The 22,106-nt window shown below is 45.0% G+C and overlaps 1 protein-coding gene across 1 annotated transcript in view; it reads right to left on the bottom strand.

The window, feature by feature from the left end:
- The window catches only part of COL26A1 (collagen type XXVI alpha 1 chain), a gene marked incomplete at both ends in the record, with an annotated part of 177,283 nt that overhangs the window by 133,885 nt on the left and 21,292 nt on the right, over positions 1-22,106 (bottom strand). The window contains 2 exons of the mRNA XM_082328198.1: positions 6,884-6,987; positions 17,993-18,115. Of these exons, the coding sequence (XP_082184324.1) occupies positions 6,884-6,987; positions 17,993-18,115 (227 nt within the window). The remainder of the gene's footprint in view (positions 1-6,883; positions 6,988-17,992; positions 18,116-22,106) is intronic.

Raw genomic sequence — 22,106 nt, 5'->3', positions numbered from 1 at the left:
ATTCTAGTAATTCACCATTTTTGGTCTTTCCAGCAATTCTAGGATCATGATTGCTACTTGTTTTCATACCCCAAAGACAGTTGCATGGAAGACGAAGGTGAAACTTCTTTAGGAAGCAGCAACGCTGGCAGAGACATGGAAGAGCCAAACTTGCCACTGGCATCCGTCTGTGTAATAGCTGAACCCGCTTTACTACAGCAGTAGGAGCTCAGAAGCTCAAGATAACTACCCAGGCCTTCTTTCTCAACTCTGACCTTCTCCTGCGGCAGCCCACCACTTCCCAGAAAACATGCCTATCAATTAGTTATACCAGCACCTACGGACAGGCAGGATTTGTTAAAGCAGCCCCACATGCTTGTTTCTTTGGACAGCAATTGGCAGAATCCCACCAGCATGGTGAGAATGATCCAGGCAGAGCAGACACACACAGATCCTCGCAGCCTGGTCCTGTGTTAGCCCTACTCAAGGTAAGGTTATGTGCACTCCTGATTAAAAATAAAGCAAATTAATAAGAAAGCCATTAACTATAAACACGTGGGTCTGTCACTTGTGAATTAAGAAATACACAGCTAAGAGAAACAGAAAGCATCAAATATATTTGGGAAAGCAAACAAATAGCTTATCAAAATATAAAAAGATTCTCTACATACCACAGTAATTTGATGGGAGCTAAAAAAATTGAGACAATGTAACAGTACAGCATACAGCTTTTCTAATTATGTTAAGATAACATCTGCAGATATTTAGCACTCCAAATATTTTGACATTAGGTGCTGAATAAAATTCTCCCTGTTCAGATTAAAAATGTCCAAAAAAATGAAACTACTCAGATGCTGGAATGCAGTGTCAAAATCTTTGGAAATCTGACAGAATTTTTTTTTTTACTGTGTATCGAAAGGGAAGATGAACATTTAGAAATTGTTCAAGTAGTCACACAGCACTGATGCCAGAAAGCGCTCTCAGCAGGCTGCGTATTCTTCCAACAGTGACCACACACTCCAGGAACTCCTCAGAAAATTTGATCGAGGGTGACACACGTGTTATGCCTGAAGCCAGAGGTTGCTGAATGGTCAGCATGGTGATGGTAGTGGATAGGAATTGGGTGTCACATCATAGAGGAGTTTGGGAAACTTCTGGTGGACCTTCTGCCTTGTATTGAAGAGGCCACCAGAAACACAAGCAGCAGGAGGTATAACATACGGAGGAGCAGGAGGTACGTGCTATGGAAGAAAATATCAGGATAGACACTATCCAACACCTGTGTACTATAGGTACACAAACATCATTACTCAGAAAGCCACTTTCGTATATCAGCAATTCCATCAAGGGTGATCACAACATGTTTTGATGTTTTTTCATGAAATATTTTTGAAGGTAGGTTTACACAGTTAGTTACCACATTTTACTACCTACTTACTAATTGCTTTGCTAACTAGATAATTATTAGGAAATTCAGGTTACACTTAATAGTCTATAACATGTATTCACATAATTCACTTACATCTAACAAACATTAAACTTTGGAATGAGAAGATATTTTTAGAAGCAAGCTTGCTATGTGGATCCAAATGTTGGACTTTGAAACAAAGGTCTCAAAATGAGAGCAAAGTCACATTTCACTAAAGGAATTACTGAGCCAGTCTGTAGTAGGTAATTACATACGTGCAAGGATCTGTGCTAGATCCAAACTTGAAAGGAAGATGCCTCCGTCTGCCACACATTCGCAGCACAGAACTACCCTGCTAACCAGAGAGCACCAAGATAACCACCTCTGGGAGAATTTCGCTGTTCAAATGGAAGCTTTTGCTTTGATTATGACAGGAGTTGGACTCTGCTGAAGTGGGAAAACATCACCGTACTAGGATTTAACAGCAATAGGAACAGATAGTGCAACACCTCTCTTGACTCCCACTGCCTTCTCTTACATTTTTTCAGTTTCTAAGGGCAAGATGAAAAATGCTCAGTGGCAGCAAAGAGCTCTGCTACTCGCTGTATGTGATACACAGACTTAACTTCCTTGCTTCCAAACGGTGGCTACGAGGCAAAGGGAGAAACAAGAAGGAACTGAAGTACTTGACGAAAGGAAAAAACTCACACAAGCTCAGCTCCTGAAGAGAACTACTGTGATATTATGGGAAATGTTACTCCATAATCTTCACATTGTATTTTCACATAGATTGACAGTTCTATGTTTAATGCTTCACAGGGGAGCAAACCAAGACCTGGAGAAGTGAGGTCCCATCAACACCACTTTGAATACCCTTCCTTCTAGAGCACTTGAATGGCTTTCAAACTTTCAGGTCTCTAGTTTTGATGTTTGTTCTCATGGCCTCATCAAATTTTGTATCATAATTGCATTTGCTAGTTTAAGATTTTCCTGGCAGTGTTGTTCTGCATCTCTCCTCCCGAGACCAAGAAATTTCGTGAACCAGCAGTAAAAAAGAAGAGGGGTTTTGCACTCTATCATACCAAGAGGAAAGCCCTCATTTTCTTACACTGCTTTGAAAATTGTAAACACATGGGAATTTAAGAGGTTTGAAAAACATCAGGATGACAAGATGCAAACAATAGTTATTAAAAGTAGATAAAAATATTCGAAGAACTGAAATGAGGAGGAGGGGGAAGGGAATTTCTCAAATTAAACCATTACTTGAACAAGGCTGCTCTAATTTTCTATCCTACATGTATTCTGATGGAAAGAAAAAAAAAAAAAAAAAGATGTAAACTTGGAATCACAATGGCATCACTTTAGAGGTGCCAACGTTACTCTTGGAGCTGCTTCTTGCCCAAACAGCTAAGCTGTCTACCATCAATTTGCTTCTGGGGTAAATAGGATACTGGCTACTGTCCCAAATTCAAGCAATACAAACAAACAAGAAAGAAATCTATGTTAGATTTTTAAAGTGAAATAAGACCTTGCCTAGCTGGAGAGCTCTAGGGCAGCGCTGAGCCCCTGAACTTGCTAGGGACACTCTTCCTCTCCCAAGAGATTGCACTTGCCTTTGAACTTTCAGCCATATAGAAAAAAGGCTGAGTTGAAAATGTCAGCATCATCTTGGATTCAAATCAATCAGCTTGATGCATGATTGCAATAGCTAAACCACTTCACCTCTGCACTGCCCTCATCCATATGTTCTTTATATCAGCAGTCAGCAGACTGGGTGGCTCAGTGGATTCATTTCCTGTCCGAGGCTTGGGCTCCAGTTTAAACAAAACAAAAAAAAAAAACCTCTGAAACTGGAAAATAAGAATTAGCATCTACTGACAGTTAATGACAGTTAAATTCACCAGACTTGTTTGCATCAAGTCTCTTTCTCCATCCAAGAAAGTTGCAAGAAACCCTTCGGGAAGCCCTGGTACAACTGGTGATTTTTAACTATCTACTCAACTAGCTGGTCACAGTTCTACAAAAACAATAAAGGTATTAGAGACCTTTCAAATGTTGACATACCTTTGGGTGAGGGGAAAGCAATGAAGGCAAGGGGGGAGAGCCCCAAGCAGTGTCAGCTTAAAAAAGGAAGCAGATTGGAAGCAGTCATCCCCACCTCAGTAAATTAATAGCCCACTGAGCAGCAAAATCTCCACCCACTTGTAGAGCTGGGCTTCCTCCAGACGATGCTGCTCTTTATCAGTTACAACGCAAGAGTTAAATTCCCGAGATAATTTAAATCTAAACAATATGCAGCCTTCAGCATTAATGTAGGTGCCTGCCAGCTGGTGACAGTTAAGTGGTTACTATCTCAAGCTAAACCTATTAGCTAAGAGTCAAGACACTCTGTAATAATCGAATTACATTTAACAGCTTGCTCTATCACAGCACAGTACGTTACTGTGGAAGGGGAGTTTTGTCATTGAAGGTGTGTTACAGCAAGCCAGTCTCATCAGGAGTCTGTCATGCTTTGGGTCTAGACATCCACACTGGACTGTTTCCTTTGCAAAAGAAAAGTTGACCTGCCATTTGGGAGATAACAAGAAAGTATGCATGTCGGAAATAGCTGCACTGCAGCCTTTGAATAATTTCAAGTTCTTTGACTTGGTTTCCTTGGTTCACCCTCCCACCATCCTATCTTCCCTCATAAAATGCTAAAAGAAATAAATTAAAAAAGGGCAAGGAAGGCCTCAAAAAAGGACAGCTAGTAAAAATAATCCATCCTCCAGATAGGCTACAGTGGCTCCCCCAAAGACACTGTTCCAGAACAGCACAAAAAAGGAGCAAGTATCAACCCTGCTCACTGGGAATTAAAGAAGGAATCAATAGATAGGATCTCTCGAGCCTCAAGATGCAAAAAACACCATCAGTCTGAAGAAGGGACCCCGCAGCCATGCCCATGCACACACAAATCCCAGAAGTGCTCTGTGTGCTCGATTGATCCATTATCTCCTGGCTTAGTCTGTCCTACTTGTCAAAACGCAACCTTACTATTCCAGGGCCCATTGGGAAAGAAAACTTTTTACTTCAGTCTCTGGAAACAGGAGACATCTTGCAGCGAAGCTCAGAGCCACTGTAGTTGTCATTCTGCTGACACAGAGAACAATAGTGAGTGTCAGAGAATTAGAAAATTTGCAACACAGCAAGAAGGCAAGTTAAAAATAGTGCAGGTCCAATCTGCCTTCAATCATACCTACCCCACATCAACATCAAAAGCACCAGCTGCACATACAAATAAAATGAAATATTGAGGAGAAATCTAACTGATACCAAAAAAAGATGAAAGCATTTTGAGTTTCTACCCTGCTAATTCACTGTGGCTTCATAACTGCACTGTTTTTGTTTTGTTTCAGTTTAGTTTTCCATTTTTTGTTTGCTGTTTCCAGGAAGGACCCACACAGATGTAAGCATCCTACCCTCTCAGAGGAACCGAATTTGTAGTAGGAGAGAAAGCAGAAAGGAAAGAGTACAAAAGGCTTTATATCAGGTTGCCACAAAGCCCTAAAAAACTCTTTTCAGCCTCTTTTACCTACAATTCCAAGTGACACTAACATTAAGAATTAACATAAGGAGCAAGTAAACACTTCCCATTTAAAATTGATGCCTCTGGACAGCTTGAGATGCTGTGCACAGCACTAGTGTCAATACTGCCGCTAGAAATTAAGTGGCACAACCCTGCTGTAAGAGAAAGGTTTTTGGTTTTGTTTTTTATTTTCCTCCTTCATTCAAGAATATGGGACTATCAGTAGTGCCAGATGTTTTAGGGAGGGGGAGAAAAAAAGGTAAAAAGAATCTCACACATGAAAGTGAGGGCTTGCTACTGGCTTTCTGCTCACACTCCGCAGACCGTATCCAAGCCCAAAAGAACAGTTCCACCTTGAAAACCGACTGCATAAAATTGTCACCTCGTTCCACAGACCTGCTCCTGTGAGATCGCTGCTGACTTTCTCAAACAAGCTTATGTTGGCTTTTTATTTCCACTGAACTCTGCTGAGACAGATCTGGCACTGCGGGAGGGAGCTGGATTCTCTCCTTTGCACCAGCAGCACCACTAAGCTGTAATTACTCACACCTGTCCAAACCTACAGGCACAAATGGGCTGCACACACAGGCTTCTCGGGTCCCCGGTCAGATCCTCAGCCAGGCTGAGCTGCAGCTACTTTGGAAATAACAGTTCTGCCACAATCCTTAGCATCCCTCTCCCCTGCAGTGACAGGTAAAAGTCCAAGATGCACACAGCAGCTTCTCTTTCCCAGGCTCACTTCTTTCAGCAGCACGCTAAAATGCAAAGCTCTCCCTGCAGACTGCAATTTAGGGTAGCTTTGTCACTTTTTAAGACTTCTCTGGAGCTCCTAGGAAGCTATTGTTTCCTCAGCAACCTGAAGCTAGCTGCTGTCTGCAACCATCATTCTTTGTGACTGCAAGGAGACAACTTCCTAGTTTGAGATTTGCCCAAATTGTGTGATTAGCACCAAGATATCGCAGCACAAAGAAAACAAAGTGCAGCTACAAACAGCAAAGTCTTAGAGATGTTGGACACCCCCAACAACCCTTCAGCAGCCAGCAGAGGCAGGCTGTGTTGACCTGATGCAAGTGAACGGAAAACTCAAAGCTTAGTTTCTCTCCCATTCATAAGCCATGAACACTCGTGACGCAGATTCAGCAGATGCCTTAGTGCCTAAACCTGAAACTCAATGGAGAAGCAGGACTTGTTTCAAAGCCCCAAAAGCATCAGTTAAAGCAGAAAACATTAGGAAGGAAAATGCAAAACATGCCCTTTTTGTCCATCGTGATGGGAAAGGGAAACGAGTTTTCTTTCTTCCAGCTCTGGAAAGAGCCCTGTGCTTACCTCCGTGTGAAAGATCAGATGCCAAACCCAGAACTGGGTTTTCACATGCACTGTGCAACCTGAATGTTGCACCAGTAAGTCAGGGGGCAGGCGGGAAGGGGAACCAAAGGTGCCTTATTTAATTCAAAGCTCTCTGGGAACACATATTATTTGTGTGAGACCTTACAGGCGTAATTCTTACAAGCAGCCATCCAGGGACCAGCTTTCATCAGCTACAGCAACTGATAGTGATGATAGTGGGATGTGGAGAAGATAACACGCTGACATGGAGAAAGCACGTTTTCTCAAGGAGTGTGCAATGGGGATGCCAAGTGTGAGCACATCTATAAACAGGTCATCCCTGAATACCCATTTCTTCATTTCTTTCCCCCTCCCTGTTCAGGCTTCTTTACAGGAATTCAGTATGGTCTGTTTTCCAAGACCACCTTTCGGAGCTTGTGTGTGAGCATTCAGATAGTGATGGGGAGTGAAGAGAATAAGTGATTTGTTCCTGTGTTTGAGAGGCATAGAGCAAATTAAGGAACAAAACCCAACTCAACCCAGCCAGTCCATCCACACATCCCCTCGCTGCTCTGTAAGGACAGACGCGTTGCCGGATAACTTACCCTCTTCACAGTTGCTCCCCGTGAAGCCAGGACAGCACCTCCACTCCAGCGTGGTCACAGTTCGGTAGGACATTTTGTATGTGGGCCTGATGAGAGTCCTGTAACTAACACAAACAAGAAGTCAGCAGAATGCACTTACCTACTCAAGGGCAGTGTTGCTCCTAATTCATAGCACATCTTCCTGCCTGGATATATCCCCAGAGCACCCAGCCACCCCCAGCTGCAGAAAGAGGAGACACACAAAATAACAGATCAAGGGTTTACCACAGAGCAGATCTGATTTGACAACCCTTATCTTTCTCCTTAAGCCCTCATACTCTTCTGGCTCTTCCCCACACCTCTCCTCCAAATAACAGCAGAATGCTTTGTGGAGGTCTCACTGCTACCAAGTCATTGCAAGTAGCAGAGATGATGACTCGTTTCCTTCACTCTACCTCTGATTTCTCTGACATTGAACAAAGGCTGGCATTAGCCTTTCCTTACTCAGTACTCAGAGTTTCCAAAACATTACTTTCACAAAAATTGCATAAATCTCTTGGGTGTCTTCCCTTCTCCCACCCCCACCACTCGGATCTAGGGTGTAGCGACACATCAGTGTGACAAAGATAATCACGACACAAGACTACATCAGTGATCTGCGTAGAGCCTTTTTTCCAGCTAGCTGACCTGTGCCTCAGTTTCCCCCATCTGAAATAGGGTAACACTCTTCCTCACCACAGCCGAGGTTCTGCAGGACACATTTGTTAGCTCTGTGTGCAGCACACAGCACCCCCAGGGTCCCAATTAAAGCACAAGGACTGCCATGCACACTGACTGCTGGAAACTACAGGGCTACCTGCAGACACAAACAGACCTGTGCAAGGCACCAGTGATTCTGAAGTCAACGCAAAATGGACAGTTGCATAAATGACAGCTTTTCTTTTAAAACAGCAGCCCTTCAAAGCTGGCAAATCAGAGTTTTCCCAGTACACAGCCAGACAAGTCACTGCATCTATTCATGAAGCTAAAAGCAAACACAGAAGTCGTACTCTACAAGCTCCCCTCGAAATTCCTACCCTTATTTAACAGCCAAAGGAATTTGGCACACACAGGGAGAGGCTGAAGCTTTGGGATTACAGTGTTGCAGGCTGCAGCTTTATGCTTCTCTCTCAAGGCCAGACAGACGCAAGCCCCGAGCACCCGGGTCTCCTCCGGGGAAGAGCCTCCTCCCGCAGTGCCGAGAGCCGCCAGGAGACGGAGCGCTGCCCCAGGCTGCTCCGCCTGAGCACTGCCCCGGGCTCGGCTGGGCACAAGGCCAAAATGGAGCTAGAAATTGCATCAATCTCATCCAAAACCCCTCCAAGGGGTAGCAGGCACAGGTGTACCTCCAGGAGAGCAATGCAGTGACATTGGTACAGCTACTCTGAAGAGCAGTAACTAAGGCTTGCCAGGAGAGGCTGCCCATGTATGTCTTGGAAAGAAGGCAGCGGCTCAGTCGTGGTTAACGCAGTCTTTGGGAAACTGATTCCTCAGTAAGCTGTTGCTGATTGTTTATGCCAGCTGCCAAACACAGAAACCAACTTCTCCTATGGCCACCGGAGAGGACGGCCGCACAAGCTTCCTCCTGAGCATGGGGCTGCCTGCACTTGGAACGGCATCACCCAGCGATGGGAGAGCAACACTGTCTCCCGAGAACATTACGTCCTCGCCCTCCGAGTTGCCAAAAAGCACGCCAGTTACTGCTAATACCGACAACTGTGATCCAGGCACTTGTCTAATACAGGCTGGACAGAGCCAGCTCGTCCCACCTAGTTCTTTGCGCTTCTGCATCCAATGGTATTTGGGAGTTTGCAGTCTTGAGTGAGTCTGAGGACTTGGCACCACGCTGATGTAGGTAGACCTTCAGTGCTTTTTCACGGAGAGGCCTAAGGCACGAAGACTAAGTGTCTTGCTGAGGGTCCCTCAGAACAGCTCTGGCAAAGTTCAGGAACTGAACCCAAGTCTCCCGGCTCCCAGTCCTGGCGTTGGACTCGAGACATCTTTCCACACATAAAGTCCCGAACCATCAGTCAGAAGTTCATGACTTCGTCACTAACACAACAGCTGGATTTGACCTTGAGATGAAAGTCTCCAGCCCTGTTACCAGTGTCCAGAGCCAGCTAGTCTCCAACCACACCGTGATTTTAAAACCATGTTTCTGCCAACACCAAGATGTTAAAGCTCTCTCAAACTTCATTATGAAGTGTGGAGAGTGGCTTGAGCCAGACTGGAATCTTGGCAGCAGTTCTGTGTCGGGGAAGTAGCTATAGTTTAATCCTCAAACGAGTGAGGACTTCTCAGGGCACGACAAACGTGGAGCTCAGCTGTCACAGCCTACCACCCACCCTGAATTTCCTGGAAGAGCCCTGACGCTTGCAGCTCTGTTCGGCATCGTGCAGTCAGGCATGTGAAGTGGTCCCAGCCTGCTAGCTCTGATTTGCTCTAAAGTTGCTCTGTTCTTCACAGCATCATTTTTCCTCAATCATGTGACATGGCACCACGCTCTGTTGTTACATATATCATCACATCTCATCAGGCAGATTTCTGACTGCTATTCCAGGAGGGGAGCAAAGAAAACTCCTTTAGCAAAGCATCACCACTGTTTGATACTGGAAGTGTTGCAATTGAAGGAGAGGAAGAAACGTGGAAAAAGGACAGGAAAAGAAGATACCTGTTAAAGATCAGAAACCTTGGAATGAAAATGTGTGGAAAACACAACAGGCAGAAAAAAGGATTCGTAGCAAAATAGGGAAGCCTTCCCCTTTGATGTCACCCAAGCCACAAACACTGGCATAGAAATCTGCAAAACCACAGTAAGGGAAGAGGTTAGGATGAGCCACAACCTGCACCTCTTTGCTTCCCAGACAGCCAAAGGATGTGCTCAGCATACGCAGTCCCCTTCAGCAGAAGGCTTCCAAGCACTTCACAGAGAAGCTAACTACCAGGACCTGCCACTCTACTGCAAGAGATACGCATCATTTACCAACAAGTTTGCTGAGCCTCGCAGCAAGGTCCCAGGGAGCAGGGCAACATTGAGGGAAGAACCCAGAAAACTCAACTAGCAGCCACTGCTGTTACTAGATCAGATCAAACACCTGGCTGTCCTTGGAGACTGCCTGATCAGTGCCAGACAAGCTACAGGAGCTCATCCGCATGCAAGCGTTGTTTGGGAAACAGAGAGTCTTGCTTGCTCTCTAAGTGACTGCCCAGGAAGTGGCAATCTGGGGAGGGAGCACGAGATGACCGATTAACTGATTTGGAGGTATGAAGCTAGAAACACTAGAGAGGTCAGGACACATCGAGGGATGGCAGCCAGCAAGTCTCACGCCTCAGCACACAAGGATACGTTCCCCTTGCTCTCAAGGAAGTGTCACTGAACACAACAGCCAGACATGACACAAGAAAGGGAAAGTGTCACATTCTTGGATCAGAGCCTCAAAAATCAGGTCAGAGAGGAAGGCGTGATCTCTGCCATGACCCAAGCAGGACAGCCTGTCACACACAGGAAATACCTTCCCCCTTTATGGATTTCCCCTGCCCTTTGACACTTACAAACAAAGCTGTTTGTATACGAAGACCGCACGAGAGGGAAGGCGTGAAACTCATTTCCACATCACAAGAGATGGTTTTGTTAGCGCGATTCATTCAGCCATTGCAGTTTGTGCCCGAGGAGACCTTGGTGACCTTCAGAGGCTTGTATTCATTTTTATTCAAGCTCCAGTTTGAAAGTTTCAGCATCACTTACCGGTAGGTTTCAGGACAACAAGAGGAATTAACTTGCCTTTTTCATTGGCAAAGAATCGGGAAACTGAAGAATCCAAGCTTTCTTTTATATACTACTCTCATGGCAATGAAGTCACGTATCAACCCAGTGGGTCCTACCCTGTACATATAACTGGCATTATTGTCTTTTGAACAGGGACAATCCATGTTTGTTATAACAAGTGCTACCTTTGCATTAAAAGAAGATCAGAACAAAGCTCATGGTAGTTCCTCTAATTTTGGCACCCATGGCTTGATTTACACATGCCAAAAATCTAAGATTCCCCACAGAAAAATCAGGGTGTTCTGAAAGCAGATTTCAGATACATCAGGTTAAGTAACCAAATCTTGAAGTACTTGGCTGCCTTGGAAAGAAAGGAGGTTGTAAAGAGCTGGGCAAGTATTAACATAGAAAAGAATATCCTATGGGTGTACCCAGAGAGTACATTTCTCAAAGAAGCTATCAAGAACATATTTGGTTCCCAGCACCACCATCCCCACTCCAGACAGACCATCATAACTATTCAAAGCCTACCAGACACTGATTACAGCAGGTAGCTTCTCTATGGAATACAGGCAAGGTAACTTCACCTCAAACCAGTGCCACAGCTGATGCAGGGACAGGCAGTACCCTTGTCGTCATGTTTGTACTCACAAGCATGGCAGAGACCATCGCTCTGTGAATCAGACCTGTGCTCTTTTTCCTGCAGCCCCAGGTCTTCCAGCTTCCCTAGCACAAAGGCAGTAGTTCCCCACGGAAGAACATAACCAGGGGAGTTTCAAATATGCTCTCGCAGAGACTGGACAAAAAACAAAACCTGCAGCTGCAGGAGTGTTGGAGGCCATTGTATGTGTCTCCTGCCTTTGCCAAAGGGGAGGAAGAGGACTGTGTTTAACGCTGAGTATGTCTGGTTTGCATAACTTATCAACAGTTTAAAACCAGGAAAACAGAAACTTGCACACCTGCCATCGCAATTTGTACAGAGCAATACTTTACAGTTTCTCAGTTCGAAGAAAAAAGACAAAGGACACAGAGACAAATGTTTCTATGCCACCAGAGTAATCATCAGCTCCTGTCTTTAGTAACAATTAGATCTCAGTGATATTGCAGGGCAGCACCGCACCTCCTTACCAGCAAGGAGGAAGAGTGCCCAGACAGCATGTCTGGACAAGATCAAAAGGCCTCCAATTAGCAGCCTGAGGACATCTGTGCCTGTGCACAATCTCCGAAGCAGATGGCCCTCCACCCGTGCCCAGCCAGCAGCACACAGCCATCCACATTGTTCCCAAACCTGAGAAACACACCTTTGTGCTACAGCTCTAATCTCTTACACACCCAGAGCCTCTATCCATCCTGTTTGCAGGAGCACTGTTCATCCTGCATTGATATCCCGTGCGTGCATGGTAGAGCAGGCATCGTTTTCCGAGCATATCACTCTACGTCTTGGAGAGAAATAAGGGAATTAAACACATAAAAGAGTTTGTGTGTAACAGGACTTCAAACAGCAATCCTAATGCACTAGAATAAGCTCTGGGATTTATTATTCAATTGACTGGAAAGAGAGAGAGAAGGATTTCCCTGTGGCATTACTACTTCTGAAACTGAGGAGAAACATCAGCTACAGGCCAATCTCTTGGGTGACAGATCCCCAGCTTCTCCTACTGACCCTGTAGCAATAGAGTCTTCAAAAGCAGAGAAGACCAAAATGGATGAGCCTGCAGAATTACTTCTTTGTTATTCTACTAACTAGCTTGTAAAATCCCTCCAGGAGCAGAAATGTGTTCAGTTTAAATGAAAACAAACCCCAACATTCAAAAACACCAAACAGCAAGAATGATCCATGCAAGATGTGTAGCCTGCTTACATTAAAAATGTCATCAAAAGCACATAGCATTTGTGATAAGCCAAACCAGCTAGAATACTGAAAGGAAAAAAACATGCAATGACTGGCAGTTGGAAAGGGCATTATAGCCCAGATTTGCTGTGTTGCCAGAACGCTCTCCCCTTCCATCTCTCCTGCCTTTGAGTGATGTTTGAAGCTGACAGATGAGTAGCTTCATGTTTGGGGTTTCAACAACTGGTACAAGCCAGCTATGGGTTTCCAGGGGAATCTTCAGATTCTCCAAAGCCAGAAAGCACTGCAGAGACAGGATGCTCAAAGGCTGGAGTGAAACAGCTACGTGACCACTGAATACAGCAAAAAAACAGCAGGATAAAAACTCAAACAAGCTTGTGGGAACATTCGTTTCTCTAGGATGAAACAAGTAGAGTCAGAATATCCTACCACAATCTGAAGCAGCATGCTTTCAATGATGAGAGAGGGATTTTCACAGCAACAACAGTTTGAAGCAGAAAATGTTTGTCTTCTGAAGGCTGTAAGAGTACATGATCTGCCACGCTGTTCATCACATTCATTTACTTCCTACGATACGTTTTAGTAACCACAACAGTCATACACAAATACTCTAATCAAAACGAGGCTGACTTTGGCCAATTAGAGCATAGCAAGAAGTTGTCCTATTCTCAAAGTCATAAAACACAGTAAGACAAAAGAAGTACTGTTCTCATCTTATTGGTGAGGTGGCATCTCTTGACCGAAGGCACAGGAAGTCACAAAAGCTCCAGCAACTGAACGCAGGTCTCAAATCCTTGCCTAGCCTATGAGACCACCCTTCTCTGCGGGCCCCAGGGAGCGTAGTGTCCTAAGCATGCTAGGATTGTGCATTAGCCTGCAGCTGCCGCAGCAAAGTGATTGCTCAGGAGAAGGGTTACAATTCGGATGCCTGGGTTTACTGGGAGCTGGATGCAACCATCCAGGCAGCAGAGACCCAGAGATCAGGTTGCCATTGAAACACTGAGCTAGAGACTTTATCCCTTCCTTCAGACAGATAAATGGCATGCGATTTTTATAAGCACACTAGGAGCTTCAGCCAGACTGCTGGAAAGTTGCCCATTCACTTCGTAGCGTGACAAAGCAAAGGCATATCCTATGGCGCACAGAAGCTGAAGCCTTCACTACACAAATGGAGAGAGTTCAAGAATAGATCTGCTGAGGGAAAGCCTCCAGCCGAGACTGTTCCAAAGCAACTCAGCACCCAAGCTAAATAAAGAGTCTGGGGTGGAGGGCAAGAACAGAGCAGCTCATCCCATCCCAGCCAAGATGACGACACCCCTGCAAAAGAAGTACAGCTGCCAGCTTCCCAAGAGCAAGTGAACAGACAGCAAGGACATCGCACAACTGAAGCTGCTAGGCTGGGGATCTCGCAGATACTCCTCTGTCAAAGGCTTGACCCTGAGCTGCAGTTTGTGCAATAGGGGAAAGAAACATAACACGAATGAATGGGAGACAGGAAATGGATTAAATCCTCATCTGGCCACGCTGATGCCTGCTCGTAAGCAGAGTCTCTCCAACAGAGAGCCCCGCTCAGCTGTCACCATGAGGCTGAGAGATGCCTTTTTTTGGCTGGCGTCCCTTTTGCTAGTGAGCAGCCCGATAAGGGGTGCTGGCAGAATGAAAGCTCTCCCAGATATGGTTGACTCCCTATAAACAAGGAGATGAAAACAGTTTGTTTCAAGTCACAGCTGGGAGAAACACTATAAAGCCAAAATAACGCCAATGGCTTACTGACATTTTGCATTGCTTACAGTCAAGCGTAACACCATATGAATCTAGCTGTGCCCTCGCTTCAAGCTCAGGCACCAGAAGTCTCACTAGAGAAGAACAGGACCTGGAGTAAGCCTGACCTCGCCAGAAGCTAGACTTCCAGAAGACCTGAAAAGACAGAGGTGCTGGTACAGAGATGGTAAGGAGGAAACAGAAACAACGTTGTTTGATGGGAATGAAGCATTGGCCCTGTGAAGCATTCTTGCTGGACCTGTCGTGTAGAGCAGATACAGTCAAGCAGGCAATCATTAAGGACTGTAGACAAAATAGAGAAGCTCCTTCATATTACAGGAACATGCTCAAGGACTGGTGACCTAGAGAAGGCGTTTAGTGACACAAGAGATTCTTTGCTTCCCCTTCCATGAAGCTACTGTAAGCCCACTCCTGTGTTTTGCAAAGGGTTGGGATAGGACACTATCAGATTTGATACTAGTCACACTGCTTTTCCCTGCTGAAGGCATCCTTACTTAGGATGTCCCCCTGAGACATGAATCCCTTGACCTCACAAGGTATCAGTGCCTGCAGCATTTTTGGACTTCAATCCTGCAGCAGCAGGATTAGACGAAACCTGGGTAGAGGCATCCTTTGCTGTTAGGGAGAGCCATGATGGCAAAGCAGCAATCCCATGGGCTCGAGTTCTGCCATGCCACACCCATCATTCTCTTTTTGGGAGAAGTTAGTTTGAAACACAAAAGAGGTAACATTTACCCTGACCACGGAGCGGCTGTCTTTGCCCTGCATGACAGACAGCGTGCTCATCACAAGAAAAAACAGATTCCCAAGAAAACCAGGACAGCTCCCAGGCAAACAGCAGTGTCACCCGAAGCTTTCAGACATGCTAAGATAGCTTTTGGAGTTTGGGTTGGGTTTTTTTTTTGTTTTTAAAAAAGTAGGTACAGAATCGCTCTCAAACCACTAGTTAGGGGGAAAAAAAAAAACCACAATAAAAAAATAGGGCACCTGAGTTTTCCACTTTGTTCATCTTCTGTAGGAAATTTCAGAGACCTGTCAAGGGATGTTGTGCGGCATGGTGGCTAGTAAACTTACAAGCCCCTTCAAAGCCAGTTTCTTAGCAGAAAAATAAGGAAAACAAGTATAACTTGCAAGGAACTGCACTAGCAAGTGAGGTGCCAAATAGAAGAGGGACTCAACTGCCCTGTGACTTTGGGGACTGTCTTTCTCATTGCTATCCTTGGGAGTTTTCATCTGAAAACAGATGGGATTCACCTGAATTAGGGGAGACACTGGTGTTTCCTAAAGAGACAGTTTCAGTAAAAGAGGGGAAAATGTCGTTAACAAAAAAAAAATTTAAAACCTCAGCTTGACTCCGAGACAAGCGAAAGCCAGTTATTTACACATCCCTAGGTGCTGGCAATGTAAGATTGATAGGCTGCTGCACAGGGCCAGGAAATAAGACCTCAACCATACAACATGACTCAGGGTTACCAAATGTTGCCTACAGTAGTTACATGTCACAAGATCAATCCTTTTCAGTGGCTGTTTTTCATTCCATTATCAGAAGTCAAACGCACTACTGAAAAAAAGCAACCACTTATAAAAGATGTCTGGGGTGGGGATAACTTATCCAAGAACCCACTCAACTCTCAAGACCTCAGTGGCTTCAACTTCATTGCTACTTGTTCTTGGGGCTCCCCCTTTCCTACAGTGGCAGTACAGGAAACGATCAGGAACCGGCACATGCCGCTCCTGCTTTACCTCTGTTGATAACTGGGTGGGTCCAGCATTTGTCAGCAGCTTTATGGAGGTCCTTGGGAAAGAGAGGTCCAGGGTCTTCCTCTACTTCATGCAAGAAAGTCATATGATGCATGATTAGAGGACAGACAGTGTAGTCATTTCCTTGAAAGGGTGCCAATCACTTCGCTTGCGTTTCCTCCCACTTGCAAGGGAACAGAGCATTAGTGTCCTCCCATCTCTTCTGGTAGGTTTCTTCATGGCAGTTGTCTTCCAGAAACACAGCTCCTGTCAGCTGAGCTTTCAGCAGCTGAGATCTTAAATATCAATAACCCCAGCTTCTTTCCATGATATTTTCACATAGAAAGAAAAATTGAGAAGTCTGCTGCCATTCTGCATTGTCTCCAAACAATTGGACTCATCAGGCAAATGAACCAAACTACATTTGAAACTGAAAACGTTCCATGAATAACAATGTCACAACAGCACACATTACTCCTAAAGTCTCTGAGTTAACAGTGTAAGAATCCATGTATGTGAGTAACTGCAGGAGCCCACAAAAAGGATTTTTACCAGTAACATGATCAATTGTTTGGTACTTATGAAACTACAGTTATGTTAACAAGGAAAAATAAGCAAGATTTTTGGCAAGTTTAGGAGACAAGGTGAAAGCTCACAAGTTTCTAATGACAATTATGTGTGTAAAAAGTCTGGGAAATTAAAAAAGCTTCAGCAGAAGTTTGGCCATGACAGTGTAAAATATTAAGTGTTTCAACCACAGCCTTGCATAAAACAAGACCAAAGAGACACCAAAGCAGATATATTACAAGTGAAAAAACTTAGACTGACCAGTGGCCAAGTAGAAACTGGAGAACCAACTGTGGTAACTGCCACATGGAAAATGTGAATTCCAGATGAAGAGTTGCAAGAATAGATTGGGAAGGTGGATTCCTGGGTTTTTAAGTGGGTGTTTCAACCGTATTCTGGCTAGGTTATCACCTACAAGAGGACCTCAATCAGTGCCCTGTGGGTGAATTGGTAACAATAGCAATACAATGACTAAGCTTTGTGAGCTAAATTATGGGCTTGTCTACATGGGAAATTGTTATAGAAGCTAGGTGTAAATTTAGAGCACAATGGCTTTTTTGCACCAATTCCCAGATGGGTGGGTAACACTATTCTGCTCTGAGAATGTCTTTCAGAGAAGGCAAAGCTCAACAATACAAAGACACTTTGCGTACTGAAAGGTGGCAGCTGGGGACAGCTATCTCACACTTTTGTTTTTTCTTAAATGTAGGTGGGTCCCAAGACTGTAAATGATTGAAAGGCAAAGCAGGCTAACAGCGCAGACTCAGGGCGAGTTTTTGACAAGTCACTGTCTCTAAGCTTTGTTTCTCATCTGGGGTGAGGGGACATTGTGCTTTCATGCATATGTCTAAAGGATATTGAGATGCAGGAGTAAGAGGTGCTGTAAGGAAATTCCACTCTGAAAGGTACAGGGCACATTACCTTTGTCCATCACCAACTGCAAGGAATTTGATCACAGCTTTCCAGTGTACGTGATCAATATTACCCTTAAAGACCCGAGTATGAGGACTTGATACCAACAAGCCTCATAGTGCCATTGGTCCGGCATCCCTGCTAACCCTGTTCAGTCACACTGCACTCTGTTGGACTTCACATTTATTTACCTTCATGCCTGACTAGCAGCAGCCTCCTGTGCTGAGAAGTACAAATGGGCATTACAGCCTAAGCTGAACTGTTTCACATAGCTCGTCCCTAATACTACACTTACCTTCACGTATAAGTACTCTGCAGCTGACACCCGTGGCATTCTTTAGTTGCACCACCAAGACACAGGATATCAACATCTGACCCATTGATCTCAACCCTCTATGCAGTACTTAAAAGCTAACCAATTTAACGAGAAGTGCAGGAAAATTTGGGCAACGTGAGACATGAAGATTTTTACCTCACTAAGTTGGCACAAGGTCCTGGCCACCGGCAGCTCTGATAAACTCGCTGGATCACTGTTTCTGACCCATTCTGCACTTGGCAGGAAACTGTCCGTGTAACCGTATAGTGACACCAATGCCTGCAGAGAGAAAGGACACTGTTAGCCCCAGTAAGACAGCAAGCTGAACCAACATATATCAGACTGCAGTAAAAAGAGACCAAGTATCTGGGGGTGGGGTTGTTTCTTCTGCCAGCCATAGCTAGCCTAACTTGAAGTCTTCATTTCTCACCCCACCCTCTCCTCCCAATAGCTGCAGAAAGATTCCCTGCTTCTGCCATCCTGAACCACAAGAAATCCAGTAACGCCTCTTGCTTGGTCCTCAGAGGCCAGAGTTTTATAGTACATAATTTAGTTCTGTTAGTTATCATACACAATAGGACTTCAGAAAAAAAAAAAAAAGAAAAACAAAGAAAAGTGTTCCAAATCTCCTGATAGTCAGTTCCTATTGTACTGGTCTTAATTTCATCCTGCTCATGATGGTATCGTTCCCCAGCCTCCTACCATTCTGAACAACATCTGAGTTGGAAAAGTCTGCTTTTTGCTGTGGTGGAGCTCATTGTCAGCAGGGCTCAAACAAGCTGGGTGCCGAACAAGTCATATTGCTGTCCTGGTGAGGGTACAGTCTAAAAATGGGCAAGAGAAAATGCAGGGGAGGGAGGGACCAGCGTCTTATGCTGTCTCATAAGAGAACAAGAGTGAGAGAGACCTCCTCACCATAAGGCATATGAGAAGGCAGGAACTGCAGTGTCAGCCCTGGGAACTGGGACCCATAGACCCTTTCTACCCTCTCTGAAAAAATATGTTTTTAAGTTCCAGTGTCATGCTCAAGAGGGGAAAAAAGGATACTTTCGTTTCCCCCTTGCCAGCATCATTCTTATTTGCCAAATACCGGTTCACGTTTTTGGTTTTGTACCTCAATGTAGTTAACAGCTTTGAGAGCTACTTTCCTACTGATTGGGGATGAGAACCGGGGTCACTAATGGGAAGTGGAGACACCAGCTTGTGTTCCAAAACACACAATGGGCTTGTGCAAACATTTCCTCCACATGCAGGAGATTCCTGCTCCTTGTCCATCTTAAAGAAAGAGCCCCCAGTACAGTTAATCCCTTCTCCAAGTACCGCGGTGGCTCCTCAACCTTGCATAGAACAACCAAAAAAAAAAAAAACCAAAACCACAAAAAAATCAAACTCCTTGCACAGTAGAAACGGGCACCTGCGCATCCCCTCCTCCTTCCCTAACCCACCTTCCCCATGGCAGTTTAATTTTTCTAGTATTTGCCATTTACAGCATTTGTTGCATTTTGTTTCCTTTTTGGATTCCCCTCCTACCTCTGCAGGAGGCTCCCTGCTCTCTGGCTAACTCTCATTTCCATGAATAGGAGGTACGCATGCCAGCGGCTGAGCCAAGCACTGCAGACCACAATGAACAAGCTGGGGCCAGCAGGCTGCTCACCAAACCTTCGGCTACGGCCAGACGGGTGAGCTGGGGCACCCGGAGAGAGGGTGGCTTTCTACCCAGTGCCATCGAGCCCATGGGCTGCATCAAGGCAGAGCCATGCAGCCTTCCCCGCAGACACTGCTCCGCTCACCGTAAACCCACTTGCATCTCCTCATCAGGAAGCACGGACTACAGTCACATCTCGGGTGACCCCGGTCTGGCGGGGAGGTCTTAGAGAACCACTTCTCTCAGACTTATCGAGGATCTGGGGCATATATATAGGGATGAGACACCCTTGTACCCAAATGTCTCTATTAACATCTACATCACAGAACCAAAGGGCAAAACAGGGGGGGAAACGATAAGATTAATGAACCCTCAGATCACATGATGACAGCAGATCTTTTAACAGGCTCAACACAACTTCTGCACAAAGTTTAGGGAGCAAAACCAGAAGAAACAAAGACAGGAGCTAAAGACTGGAAATGTGATAAGTCAAAGGAAAGTTTTCTTTTTCATTTCATGTGCACACATGGTGCAATCAGCCATTTTGTCTCTCCAAGCCTTACTCACGGGGTTTGTTCAGATGGTTATTGCTGTACAAGATCTCCTCATGCCATGGGGACAGCCTGTTGAGCAGGGAAGGAAAAGCAGCCAGGAAAAAGGGCAAGTACAAGAGGGGCTGGGGAAACCACAGCTCTGTATGATTTACCCTGAGCATGTTTTTAGCACAGTGCTTACAGCCATCAGAAGGACAGCACTTCTGCATGAGCCTCAGGGCAAAAGCATTTCATGTCAGGCAAAACAAACTGCAAATATACAGAACCTGACAGGATAGTGGCAGATGACAGGATAATGGCAGAAGCATATGTCCTAAAATTATGAAAAACAAAACTTCTCATTAACATGCAATGAGGAAAGGAACTGATCCCACCACAAGAGAGGAACAAAGCAGTAGTATGCACACTAGCAACACTTAACAGAGCATGAAGGGACATGAATACTAACAAATTCAGAATAAAGTTACTGAACATTTTAAACCAGAGCATAATTATCAAGGACTTGAGTGCCTCCCCTCATGTTAAGACCATTTTTCTGGGTTGTCAATGAAATCCAAATAAATCAAATATTTATTTACACATGCTATGCTTTAACTGTTACGCAGCTTGTATGGGTGTCCCTCTGGCCTTCTCCCATTACAGAGTCATCTAGGAAGGAGTACTGTGTCCATGGTGTGGAGCTGGATTATCCTACACTGATTAAGTCACTCTAATACTGATTTTGCTGGGCTTCTGAGACAACCTGTCCCACCTTCTTGGGTACACACAAAGCACTTCTGTGACAGATTAAAAAAAAAAAAAAATTCAACTGCACTCTAAGCAAAATCCTCCATATCTGATGCTGAAACTAGAGCGCTTCATATTCATGAAGGCAAATGAGGTGGGAAGGTGAACAAAGACAACCACCACCACATACTCCAGCACAATGCCAAAGAGAAAGGCAGGCGCTGGAGGCAGACTCCACAATTGCTGGAGGGAATCTGGCAGCTCTGGTTAATGTATAATGGCAGCTCCAAATTGCAACTCCTCAGGAGAAATTGGAAAGTAACCGTTACCCTCTTTAGCTTTCCCTTGCACAGACCTGGGTTTAACATCATCTTGCTCCTTCAAGGATTATTTTCAACCAGCTTGTGAGTCTAGCACTAGATTTGTGGGTCTGGAGCTAAACAGTGGCACTGTGCAGGCTGCCTATGTCAAAAACAGCAAGAAAGGTTGATTATTTTAAGCCACCTACAAAGCTGTTTTTGCCAGGGCTTTCGTTCAGTGGGTACTGCCAGCATGCACACAGATTTTCTTTCCAAACGAGTCCAAACCTGCTGTTGTCTGAGTAGGTGTCTCGCACCTTTTCTCTACCTGGTCCTTGGAATAAACTGTTCAGGTACACATATTCCCTTACCAGTCCAGGAAATTGGGCAGTCAAGTTGTCATTTCTGCCTTGGAAAAGCCTTTCTTGGAAGTGAGAAGTGCTGGATAGACCTTGTTACAATCTAGTGACAGAGCCTTAGGCAGCGGTTGCAGGTAAAGGCTGCTCCCACGCTGCAGTGCACAGGACAGGAGCCTGCACATGGCTGGGGGGAGTAACCCAACACTTTCCCAGGTTCATTTCTTCAGATGACCTGCTCAGGGACCTGTTGTAAAAGGAAGCAATTATTACAGGAAGTGAGAAGCTTCCCCAAGGCTCTCCATTCATTGCTTTCCTTGCCTGAAGCCATCACCTGGGTTTGCCAGGCTGAACAGGACTGATAGCCCATGGCAAAATAACAGATCCTTCACTCGAATGTAGGGACAACCTTCCACCTTCCTCAGCAGGAACACTGGGAGCGCAGTGACAGTGATAAAGTACCACAACACTTGTCACCTCAGCACTCTCAGAGTCTTCTCTAAAGTAGAACCACCACAGCATGAATCACGAGGGGAAAAAAAAAAAAAAAATTATCAGACCCCAAAGATATTCTCCTTTCTCGCTTTACCAACAGAAAGGAGAGTTTGGTTAAAGGTATGCACCCAGGAGTGAAAACTACATTCCCATTTGCAAAACATCAGACTCTTGGCTTCCCATAAATAGCATTAA

The sequence above is a fragment of the Platalea leucorodia genome (assembly GCF_965183815.1).
Source record: "Platalea leucorodia genome assembly, chromosome: 16".
Classification (NCBI taxonomy): domain Eukaryota; kingdom Metazoa; phylum Chordata; class Aves; order Pelecaniformes; family Threskiornithidae; genus Platalea; species Platalea leucorodia.
This window is presented reverse-complemented; position numbering and strand designations above follow the sequence as displayed.